The 12,733-nt window shown below is 37.1% G+C and overlaps 1 protein-coding gene across 2 annotated transcripts; it reads left to right on the forward strand.

Annotated features, from left to right (window-relative positions):
- The first annotated feature begins 3,645 nt into the window (after positions 1 to 3,645).
- On the forward strand, positions 3,646 to 6,017 carry LOC122317178 (FCS-Like Zinc finger 8-like). 2 transcript variants are annotated; one of them, XM_043134134.1, is made up of 3 exons: positions 3,646 to 4,392; positions 4,482 to 5,286; positions 5,580 to 6,017. In XM_043134134.1, the coding sequence occupies exons 2-3, from the start codon at positions 4,538 to 4,540 to the stop codon at positions 5,680 to 5,682; spliced, it is 852 nt and encodes a 283-aa protein (XP_042990068.1). In that variant the 5' UTR covers positions 3,646 to 4,392; positions 4,482 to 4,537; the 3' UTR covers positions 5,683 to 6,017. The 2 variants fall into 2 exon arrangements, with proteins under 2 accessions (XP_042990068.1, XP_042990067.1); XM_043134133.1 differs by having other exon boundaries at positions 3,648 to 4,378.
- The last annotated feature ends 6,716 nt before the right edge of the window (positions 6,018 to 12,733 follow it).

A 12,733-nucleotide genomic window follows, 5' to 3' on the forward strand; every position in this document is an offset into this window, starting at 1 on the left:
AATTAAAGAGGATTAGTCTAATGGAACATCATATCATGCCCCTGCAAGGCTAATATATATATATAACAGCCATGCAGGCACTTCTTTTCACTTCAACGGCAATTCATTTGATACGTACGATAGCTATTGGAACAAAGTCAGGAAATTGAGAGGTCTATCTCATCCTACATGGTGCCAACACCATTCCCACTCAATGTTACGTGTAATGATCTCAATTTCAATGCTCGGAAGAGTTGCCTTTTAAGTGGTTTGGTCAATATCTTGTACCATAATGTTAATACTCTATTTTTCGACTATTGCCTTGATAATGAGTTTTGCTACATACAAGCACAGTCGCGTACTAATATGTATATTAAAATTAATTTATTTATATTTAAAATTAAAATTAATATTATTTTTAATAAAATTTATTTTTTAACCAATTATATTATATTAATACATAGATTAGTATATAATTATGTTTATAACTATAGTTTTCCCTTGGCAATATATATCATGTAGCATGAATCATGCAAATGACACTTGGCACGCTGGCAGCTTCCACTCGTTTCATAGGCATTGATGGGCCGGTATGCATGCTGGATAATAATTTAATATACATAATATACGAGAACCCATATATACAAGATAGATTACGTCTGGTTTGATTAATAGATGAGATCGATTAAATGAGAATTCTGTAAAATAATATATAATAAGATAATTTGTAGATAAGTTGAATTGACGTCATGTAAAAGAGAGATGCGTTGAGTTGACGTGCAAAACCAAATAGGTTATAGTGGGTCGCTGCTGCTATCGGCTAGCTCCCGATAGCAAGTTTTCACGTAGCACTAAAAGACAATCTGAAACTATGCCACCAACTCTCTTGAGATATATTTATTTATCTTCAAGATATAAGGGGGACTGAATTAAAGATATAATTGATGTGGTCGAGACTTCATGTGTGTCGACCCCTACGTACGTGTCAAGGAAGTGATTGAATACTGAATAGATAAGGCCACGAATATTCGAAGAAAATGGAGCCATTGTTTGGTGAGTCACGACACGTAACATTGTTGAAACTTACGTGCTAGGTTTTGTGTAATTAAACGATGAGAGAGAAAAGGACTGTACAAATATTTTTATTTTATAAAAATAAATTTATAAATGAATAAATTTCGATATGCGGTATATTATAAAATTATTTTTATTTTATGACTATATAAAAGATATTTGGATGAATCAGATCGATGAGGGCCGGGGTGGTGTGCGAGATGATCTATGATTGATGTGTCTAACCAACTAAATTAAAGCAACTCTCGAAGAATAAGGAACTTAAATTATGAACACTTTAAAGAATTAGTTGATGATGTTAACGAGATTAGCGTTATTTAAACGTACCGGGTGTCCCATTAATTACCATGAATATTTCTCCGACTGTCTCCGAGCCATCATAATGGCATCGGCGTACGTGCCACTTTAGCCAACCTTTTTCTGATCCCACCTTTCGGAAAGCGATAAATTAAGTAGTACTAGAATTTAGGACCCTATCATATTTATAAACAAGCGGCATTCTATGTGCTGATCATGACAGATCCTTTTGATCAATCCCTCCATCAATAGTTGGAGGTTGTGTTTATATATATATATACGGTTAATTAGTGCGTAATGTCAATTAGAGAGGGGAAGCTTAGACGTTGAATAAAGGAAAAATAGCATAAATAAGATTAGAAGATTTACGACGTGATTTAATATTAAAATTTATATAAAAGAAAAGGGGATAATCAAGAGCGGGGAGCTGTACATTGTGTTTAGGAGAGTCTAATCCACTCGAAGCTTAATTAATTTTGTGTCTCCAAAGTGATGGTCTCGTTCCGTCCCTTGTCAAGCGGAGTGAGGATATATTAAGGTATAATTAGAGTGACTTTAATCGTTTGAGGACCATGCATGGCTAATTAAACATTGTGCTCGATCAATAGTTACCCATAATTTTTATTATCATCGCCTTTGTTGTGTGGCTAGCTAGCTAGTTAGCTAGCTCGATCGGTGGTCACGAGGTCGAGACTCGAGAGGTGGCTGAGCATCGAATTATATAAGGTGAGACGTACTAGCTAGCTAGTCATTTATATATATGCATGCCAAGACATACGTACACTACATGATATCGAGCTTAATTCCAAGCACATATACATATATATAATATTTATAGTTGGCTAGCTACCAAAGTTTTCCTATATATATGAAGAGAAAAACAGCCTATCTATTTTTTCCCCAGTACTGTAGCTAGGTAGCAGCTTGGTTGTCCACTCTAATCTAAAACTTAATAATCCTAGCTTCCCAAATCCCAAGCTTTTCAAAAGAGACAAGATCAGAGGTTTATAGAGCAAGCCAAAAAACAAAAAATAAAAAATAAAAAATGCAAGTAAGATCATAGCTAGGATCAACACCAGCCTGATATATATATATATATATATATATATATATATATATATATATATATATATATATATATATATATATATATATATATGTATGTATATATATATATATATATATATATATATATATATGTATGTATATATATTTATATGGACCCATTATTCATCAGTTCCTCGAGGGCGTTTATATAAACTTTATTTAATTATATGAAACAAAGTTGGTTTCCGGCCTTGGGTCCCATGATGTTTTTCCAATGATGTTTTTCTTATTCTGGTCATGTGATCATGTCACGTTTGACATTCATATCTGTAGTGCATCTGCATTTCCTACCACGTATGTATATATTGATTCATCTTATATGCCTTGTGAAAATGGTCTTGATCGATCATTCTGATATGAGATGCGTCAAAATCTAAAGATGTTTTACAAAATGATTCTATAATATAATATTTATATATAATCATCATCTAGAACTCTTGAACTCAAACCAAATACAATAAAAATGTCAGATACACCAGAACACCTATGAGGTGTGTCACACCTGAAACCTCTCTGCCTTTTTTTTTTTTTTCTTTTTTGGTTTTCTATTTTTCAAAGGTTGTTAATGCTATAGCTGCATGCGGTCAATACGAAGAAATTAAGGTTATATTTCAAACAGAAATGCTTTGTGTGCTAAATCCTTTTATTATTATTATTTAGTGATTAAAGAAATATTTTTTTAATGATATTGTGAATTTTTTATTTTTAAAAAATATTTAAAAATATAAAAAAATAAATGAAAAAGAAGTAAAACAAATAAATTTTTTTTCCTACTATTCTATTTCAAAAGTTCAGTTTTTTTTTTTTTTTAAACAAAATTGTCAATTCACAAATTTAATAAATTTCCGTACAAGCGCGCGCGTTTATTCTGCATTCATAACTCCTCAGCGTACGTACAGTGAGAGATTCGTCGGAGTCTCCAAGAGAGTCTGGACAAAGTACCCACAAAAAGACAACTATTTTGCAGTGGAGAAAATAAGGAATTATTGACTATTATCCAAAATTAAGAAAAATACGATGTTAATTTGGATGTTGTGATGGTACTGTCAAAAGAATCGAACAGCTGATTATCTGCCCAGAAAAGGCCAAAAAACAAAATAAAAAATAAAAAAGAAAAAAAAGAAAAAGGAAAAGAAAAACAACTGATTCTCAAGCACAACCTTCCTTCTCTCCTCTTCGTCTCCTCTCCTTAAAAGGGGCACGCCCCCAACATAAACTCTTCCCTTTTGAGTTGTAGGCTATCCTTTTTCTCTTTTATTTTTTGTTTTTTTAACTTTCGCTTTTTGATCTGTTTGCAAGTTCGTTGCGAACAGAAAGAGGAATTAATGGTAGAGTGAATTAAGCACCCACGAACAGAAAGCAAAGATTTGAGTCTTTTGGGGGAGAGAGAGAGAGATAAAGTGTCTTATCTTTCATTTACTACATGGTGATGATATTGATGGGTTTTCTTTTTCATGGGGAGTGGTGAAACAATTTATACCATTTCTTTCAGAAGCGCGCACTAGAGTATAAAAATACAGTTCCTTTGTTGTTATAAATGGCAGGCCTCTTGTCCATGTCTGGTCTTGATCACATGGCTTGCATGCGAGTTGTTACGATGGTAATTGGTCTTTGTTCTTCCTGGGGGAACACGGCCAAATAAGGGCACCCTGCTTTTATTTACTGGTCATGTTCCATTAGTGCCAAGATCGAATTAATGGATCAGGCATTTTCACAGTGTAAACTGTAAAGTACTGGGTTTGTTTCTTTTATTAATTTCTGGGTTTTATTGACGGAGCAAAGGGCAATCGAGTAGTGTTTTTCAAGGAAGAAAGAGTGCGTTTTTCTTCTACCTTCAAAGCTCCAAGGTTTGGCCCCAGACTTTCAGCTGTAGCAACTGATCATGGCTGTCACTGGGCTATATTTACCCTAATAATAGCATGTGAGCTCTCAATTGTATATCTCTGATATTGTTCTCTGCATCACTTTCAATGTAAATTAATTTTCTATCGTCTAAAACTAACAAAATTTTTGTTTTCCCTTAGACACTGCAAATTAAAACTATTTTACTGCGCCGAGGACTATCCGAGAAGAGGGAGTTATGCTGAGAAATAGATCCAGAGCAGTGACCAGCAAGCAATCATTAATGGCTGATCACAGCTCTCAACAATCTCCCACCCAAAAACGTACCAGGCCAATCCCATCTTTCTTTGGCTCTCCAAGATTCAGAGCTTTCACAGCAAAGGGTCTCTCTGAGAGTGAAGCAGTGATGAGTCCAACCTCAATTCTCGACACCACACCAGTCTCATGTTCTTGTGTAAACGCCTTCTCATACGACAGAAGCCAACCAAAATCCGGAAAAAATTTCTCAGAAAACAAACACTCATGGGATAAAATGGACTCAAAAGGCATTGCACTTGCTCTTTTAGATACTTTCAATGATGGAAGTAATGAAGATTCTTCTAAACCCAGCAATGGAAAGGTTCTCTTTGGTAAAAAGCTTAGAGTTCAAATTCCTCCCATGATACTCACTACACTTTCTCCAAATGAGTCTCCAATATCTCCGGGTGATTTTGGAATCAAGACCCGGAATTTGCAATTATCAGAATTTGCTTCTCCACGAGTTGTCAAGGCTAGTCTCTCTGTGAGTGAGATGGAGCTGTCTGAGGAATATACATGCGTGATATCTCACGGGCCTATTCCAAGAACCACTCGTATATTTGATAACTGCATTGTGGAGACGTATTGTTCTTTGCCGGGTGAGCATAAGTCTTCCTCGGAGAACTTCCTCAGCTTCTGCTACACTTGCAAGAAGAATCTTGAACAGACTAAAGACATTTACATTTACAGGTTTGGTCCAGTTCCTTCTTTTTAATTAACAATCCTAGGGATGGTAGAAAAATGTATGAGTTTGTAAGGATCCAGAAAATGTCGTTTCTGCTATATTTTGGTATTGAATCCAAATTTGGTGCTACGATTAGAATATAGACTGGACGAGATAGATTTTTACTGAAAACTCTTATATTTGTTTTTGTAGACTTTAATGATCAGGCTGTACCTAATTAAATCATGTATTCTTCTATATTTCTAGCTTGCTTATGACTAAAAGCCTAAGTACTACCGTTCGCCTCTGACATATGCAGGGGTGAGAAAGCCTTTTGCAGTCATGATTGCCGTTACCAAGAAATGCTGCTAGACGGAGTGAATAATTCAGAATTTGAGGATGGCCATAAAGAATTTTCTTGATCAACAGCTCTCAAAAAGCCTGTGTTATCAGAAAAATATCGTCACTTTTTTTTTTTTTTTTTTTCCCATTCTTGACTACGAATTGATCACTTGGGGATGATTTATTTAGGGACAAAAACTGTTAGGTCAGAGTGGGTTTTCCTTTTAACTTTTCTTTTATAGTGTTTCTAAAATTTGTATAATTTTTTTCTGGGCTTTTAGTTTCTGGACTTGTATTTGCTTTTTACCCTCTCCCGAGCAGATAGAGATAAGAGAGGAGTGTGGGACATTGTTGTAGAGTTGTTTTTGCTCGAAGTGACGACTAATTTGAGTGCTTCTAGCATTATTCCCAAGGATTTTTGGCTTGCAGTAGATGATGATGAATGATTGAAAACTTGGGTCATCTTTGTTTATTTGTCACATTATCATCACGCACATTATTATACATGGGGACCAATTATTTCATCCATAAAGATTCTCTCCTCTCGAGTGACTTATCCTTTCTGCTCATACCCATTTTTGTCCATCTAGGAGGTTGTGTTCAACAACTGATCAGGAATTATTATATTGTTTAAAAAAAAAAAAAAAAAAAAAAATCTAAAACTGACTTTTTCAAGGGAATAGATCCAAACTTGACTGCATTTCTTTCCCATCCCAATACTTCATCCCCCAATCAATTCAATTAAGCAATTGCGTAGTAGTAGTTAATAACTTTGAAATACAAATTGCAGAGATATTGGTCCAGAACTTCAAATCTCACATATTAAGCTGCTTTTCTTAAACTTAATTCCCCCACTCTTTAGCCCTTGTAGTTAACATCCTTATTAAGAGAAGAGGAAAACTTTTAGAAGTATTTTAGGGTGATTTATGATCAGTTTCGGGTGATTTATGATCAGCAGCAAGCTACTTCATGCAGGTTAATTCAAGGCCACAGACCATGGCATAGGGTACTTGTCTTTGTCACAGCTGGGATTTAAAGGAGAAATAAATACCTAAAACTTGGTAGGGTTACCAAACCTAATCTAACATAGAGGTGATCAAGAGCTAAAGGCAATATGCATAGAGATCGAGGAGGTAGGATTAGTGACTCTTACCCACCAAAAAAGAGTAATTGGTTGTTAAAATATATTGTCAAACCATTCCTATCCTTTAAATATTTACATTGATTATTCTAATAACGTCAAGGCCTAAGGAAAAAGGCAGTGATTCTGATTGTATATTAACTTGCTTTAGCAAACCCCATGATCATGCATTTTTTTAATCATAAGCTGATGTGTTTCTCGGACAAGCTTTTTTGGGACGTTTGTTCCTGTTTAAACAAGTGGAGGAGAAATTAAGAATATAATCTTGGTAATGTGATCACCAAGCTTGTCTGTGGCTAATTGAAGTTTACTTTTGATATGTACCTAAATGGACTTTTTATTAGCCAACACACATGCATGCTACATGTAGCTGAAAATATGGGTTCAGTTCTTTCTCAAATTATCTTTATATTTGTTACAGAAAAAAGAGAAGAAACAGTGAAAGAAGTAAATTAAGAACAGAAAAATGTGAATTCAGGAGGATGATACAAAGTCATGTTATCTAACAAGCAAAGTTTACATGTCCCTTTCATCATTATTAGCTCCTAGATATTCTTCTCTTAACTTCGTCTGTTTTCTTCTTTCTAAGATGTCCAATCAGCAAGTTTGCCACCTGAATTTCTTCTTTCGGCTCAAGTCAAATGAAAAGAAAGAGACCTCGACCCATTCTTCTTTTCTTCACGTCTCCACTATATCAACTAATTAACAGCTAGGAAGGGAAAATGTTGGAATATTGCAATTTGCTCGGGTAGTTGGACCGAATTTCATTTCGGGGAGCCTAATTTTAGGAAATTCATCATATCGATCCGGCTGATCTCTAAACAAGGACAGAGATGTTTTTCAATTTCCGTTCCAACTTAATTATGCAGCTGGAATATGCATGGGCAACTGGTCGATCATCATCGAGATAGTGCTGACAATCATGGGAGCTGAAGATGAGACTGCTCATGTCTTTGGGGGCTAGCTCATGCAGACATGGCAGCTAGCTGAGCGTCGTGTGGCTTCAACAGTCATGGTATCATGATCAATTATCAATTATTTTAACGACATTAATCGATCTTAATTATACATAAAAATAAATAGTCAAATATGATAAAGCACTACGTCTGGTGGTAGAATTTATAAACCTCCATATTGTGAAATGGTCAATTAACATGACCACCAATTAGAAGTTTCTATGGCAACGATTTCTATAATATATAATAGCAAACCAGAAGGAGGAGGTTGATGAAGGAAGGAAGCATAAAAAATCTACCATTTCACAATGTCTTATCTCTGTACGTTTCTTATCTTCTGTACGTACGTTTCAGTTTTCAAAGCTTCTGTAACGTAAGTCAATCTATCATCAAATGTAATTACAATTTTCCTAACGTCTAAATTAAGAAAGCATCTAAAGCGTTCATACTCGACTGAATAAATCTTCACTTGAAAAGATTATTTATTTATTTATTTAATTAATTTATCTTAGCCATCTTACGTACACAAAATCATGTCTACACTCCATTTATCTATTTTTAGTTATTTAATTTGATATTTCATTTAAATATTTGTTGTATACTTTCTCGGCTAATCATATAGTTCTCAAGTTTTTTCCACATCCCTGTATATATTTTCCATTTTTTTTAGTGGATATATTTTTAAAAACTCATTTTCTCCAAACAATCAGAGGTTTTTAGATTTTTTTTTTTACCAATTATTTCATTTTTGTTTTAAATTCATATATATTTTTTAAATAATCATATTTTTTGAAATTTATGGGTGAGAGGGGTGAATTGTGAAGGAGAAAGTGCTGTTCTCTTGGGATAAAAAAAAAGTGTGCTGTTTTATTTATTTTATTTTATTATTTTTTATTTTTAACCTTAAGAGATAGATTCATTTATTATTATTGTACGGATTGGCTAGTGAAAGTAGCAATTAGCCAATTTATTAGCAGCTATTGCTAGCCTGGTGGCATGGCAATTTTAACAACTTTATGTCACCTACTATTAGTAAAAATATTAATATTAGACTTATTAGTTATAGTTTTTTTTTTTTTTTTTTTTGAAATGGAGCACTACTTCATTTATCAAAAAACCATAGCACGGGATACATCAAACAAGACAGAAGCCTTGACCACAGGAGGGCCATCTTCTAGCCAGATTTTTTCACAAGAGTCCCTAATAGCTACCTTAGCTGCAGCGTGGGCAGCTTGGTTTGCTGATCTATATACAAAAACAAGACTCCAAAACGGATGAGCCGCCATCCATTGTTGAAGGTCCTCAGATTCTTGGCCATGCCACGAACTATCTACCTCCTTGGAATTGATTGCATTGATAACAACTTTGGCATTCCCCTCGAAAACGACTTGCTGCATACCCATCTCAGAACACAAATACATAGCCCTCTGCAATGCTGCTCTTTCTGCTTGTGCAGCTGAGTAGACTCGCTCTTTAGGAGCTGTTAAACATGCTTGGATCTTACCTTCACTGTCTCTCACAATGATGCCTATCCCCATCCTGTTTAAGGACTTGTCAAAAACTGCATCAACATTAACTTTGAACATAGGCCATTCAGGAGGCTGCCAAACTTGGTTTGATGTTGCTACAGCTGTTCTTCCTTCAGGTCTGCTGCTGTTTTGCTGGTTAACCTCCCTCTGCATATCAACCTCGGTTTGAGCCCTTGCTATAATAGATTCTGGGCTACTGAATTGGTCTTTAAAGATGAAGCCATTTCTTCTACTCCATATATGATAGCAAATGACTGCGGCCAACTGTAAATCTTCACTTTTTAACCTGTTTGTCATCTCTTCCCACAACTTCTGGAAATCAGGGAAAAAACTACTCCATTTTTTGAGCTTACTACCATCACTTCCCCACACATCCCTTGCTGCTGGGCAAGCCCAAAGGGTATGTAAAGAAGTTTCGGCCTCCCTCATACAAATGGGGCATAAATTGCATTCCACAATGTTTCTTCTGTATAAATTGCCTTTTGTTGGAAGGATGTCTGAGAGGCTTTTCCAGATTAGCATTTTAACCTTGCCCGGGACCTCAAGTTGCCATAGCTCCTTCCATGTCCCTTTGTTCATTCCACCTGAAGATGATTCAGCTAACCTTCTACTAGCCAGCTTTGTATCCATAAAATATGCACTTTTGACAGAAAAGATGCCTTTATCAGTCCCCACCCATATCCTTTTATCTCTGGCCCCTGTACTACTAATATGAATCGAGAGTATGGACTCTTTTTCCTCTTCATTGAAGATAGTACTTACCAGGTTTGCCTTCCAAGTCCTAGAATCTTCATCAATTAAGGCTTCCACTTTGCTATCCGGATCAAGAGAATTAACATGGGTCTGAATCTGAAAAGTTACTAGTTTAGGCACCCATTTGTCCTTCCATATTTTTATGTTCCTCCCATTTCCTACTCTCCAAACTAGCCCCTCCTTTACCAATCCCATGCTGGACCAGAGGCTCCTCCAAATGTACGATGGTGACCCTTTTAACTCAGCCTCCATTACATCACAGTGCTGAAAATATTTCTGTTTGTATACCCTCGAGACTAGGGACAGGGGCTCCTTTACCGTTCTCCATATTTGCTTGGCTAAGAGTGCTCTGTTAAAGCTGTTAAGATCCCTGAAACCTAAACCTCCTTGATTCTTCACTTCCCCCATTTGTTTCCAGGATTTCCAGTGTATGCCATTCCCTCCCTCTTTATGCTTCCACCAGAAACTGGCCATCATTGCTTCAATCTCTTTAAGAAGTTTTCCAGGCAGCTTGAAGACACTCATAGAATATGCAGGTATTGCTTGCAGCACACTTTTAATTAAGATTTCCTTTCCAGCTATTGATAGAAACTTTGATTTCCAATTGTTTATCCTCTTCCATATCTTTTCTTTTAGGCTACTGAAGGTGTTAACGCTCTGAGGTGTTGAATAACAGTCTTCCTGGTTTTCCACTTGCTACCGTGGATAAACCATGTCGAGAGAGAACGTCCATAGCACAAAGGGATTAGAGGAACAATGGAAAAAGTTTAGACTAACAGAGGAGGAAGAAGAGATAGTGGAGGTGAGCTGGAAAGGAGACGAGGAGATAGATCGTAAAGGGGAAAGAAGCTTAATAGGAAAGGTCTGCTCTGACAGATTAGTGAGTAAGACTCTGATAAGCAATACTATGGCAAAGATTTGGAGAATAAGCAAAAGGGCAACTTTTCTAGAAGTGGAAAAAAATACTTTCGTTATCACTTTTGAAACACATGCAGATATGTACAGAATCCTTGATGGGAAACCGTGGACTTTCGACTCTGCTCTGTTCCTTCTGAGACGGTATGAGGGGAAGAAACGGCCAGGTAACTTTCTCTTCGATAAGGAAACTTTCTGGATGCAAATTCACAACCTTCCACTGGGATGTATGTCGCTGGAATGGGGAACTCAGATAGGTAAGTCAGTGGGCAAAGTTATCGAGGTAGACGTAGAAGAGGACGGCATAGGATGGGGGAGGAGCCTCCGGGTGAAAATTGAGCTACCGTTGTACAAGGCCATCCCAAGGGGTCGATTCATCAATATAGATCAGTCAAAGCAGTGGGTCCATTTTCGTTATGAGAATCTACCCAAAATCTGCTTCAGATGTGGGTGGTTCCTTCATAAAGAAACGGGGTGCCAGGCTCAATATGGCGAGGAAGAAGGAAAGGCGGGAACAGAGGCCCAGTTTGGGTCTTGGCTCCGGGCGGAAAATGTTTATAGAAGAAATATGTCTTCCTATAATGCAAACAATGGAAGAAAAGAGCATGGTACAGGGGAAAATAATAATCAGGTAGAGTCGGGTGAAGACGAAGGCAACGACGAAGGTGAACAGCAAGGCAGGGGCAGAATCAGATCTCTAACACCCCATTCGCCTCATGCACAGGCCCCAACAACCGTCATAGTTAATTTTCCCTTAGCCCATAAGGAAAAGGTACAAGTCTCAGCGGAGTCAGAGGAGGGGATGGCTGTATTGGATACTGTGCACCAACCCAGTTGGGAGGGAGTCGAGACAGTACGAGACCAGAGGGGGAAAAAAGAGCGGGAAGGTAATCTGAAAGAGACGAATAAAATTGGGCCAGAGAATGCAGATGGGCCGGAAAAATGGTCAGAGTATATGGATGGGTCAGAGAACATAGATGGGCCTGAGCAAAGGAAAATATATGATCCAAACATTATTTGCTTTAAACCAAAAGACTCGGGTTCAGCCCCTCCAACGGCTAACTCGTTTACAACAGAGGATGTTAGAGGCATTTACCCCATACAGGTCTATCCCTGTCAAAGGGAAGGCCGAAGATGGAAACGGCAAGCCCGGGACCAAACGAAACCAGCTTCTTCATCTATAGTTACCCGTTCCCAAGGAGAGAAGCGGCCAGTGGAGGTAAGAACCGATAACTCTAGTCTTTCGAAAAGAGTTAAAAAGAGTCAATTGTATGAATTACGGGTGGAGGATAGCATCACTTTGGATATGGTGGAGGCTGCTAGGCAGCCCCACCAGGGGGTATGAAGATCCTAAGTTGGAACTGTCGGGGGGCTTGGGAACCCCCGAACAGTCCAAAGCCTTTACCTTATGGTAAAGGATAAGAACCCGGATGTGGTTTTCTTAATGGAAACCAAACTTTCATACTCTAATGCTCAAAGAATCGCAAGAAGGTGTCAGTTTAATGGTTGTGTTGCCGTGGGAGCAATAGGAAGAAGTGGTGGTCTTATGTTGTTATGGAAGAAGGATAGTCTGATTGATTTAGTAAATTACTCCCAACACCATATCAATGTGAGGATAAATGATGATTTAAATAATAAACAGTGGCTTTTGACTTGTTATTATGGTCACCCAGTTTCACACTTGAGAAGCAAAACCTGGGAGTTGTTATTATCTTTTAAGCCTGTTGTTGGCGGTTGGGGAGTAATAGGTGATTTTAATGAGGTACTCTTCTGTGATGAGAAAGAGGGGGGTAATCCTAGAAGTGAAAATCTTATGAGCCAGTTTAGAAACACGATG

The sequence above is a fragment of the Carya illinoinensis genome, chromosome 7, assembly GCF_018687715.1.
Source record: "Carya illinoinensis cultivar Pawnee chromosome 7, C.illinoinensisPawnee_v1, whole genome shotgun sequence".
Lineage (NCBI taxonomy): Eukaryota > Viridiplantae > Streptophyta > Magnoliopsida > Fagales > Juglandaceae > Carya > Carya illinoinensis.

Coding starts and splice junctions, on each gene's coding strand:
- LOC122317178 (XM_043134134.1), top strand. CDS start 4,538: ATGCTGAGAAATAGATCCAGAGCAGTGACCAGCAAGCAATCATTAATG. Junction 5,287..5,579: donor AAAGACATTTACATTTACAG/GTTTGGTCCAGT, acceptor TGACATATGCAG/GGGTGAGAAAGCCTTTTGCA.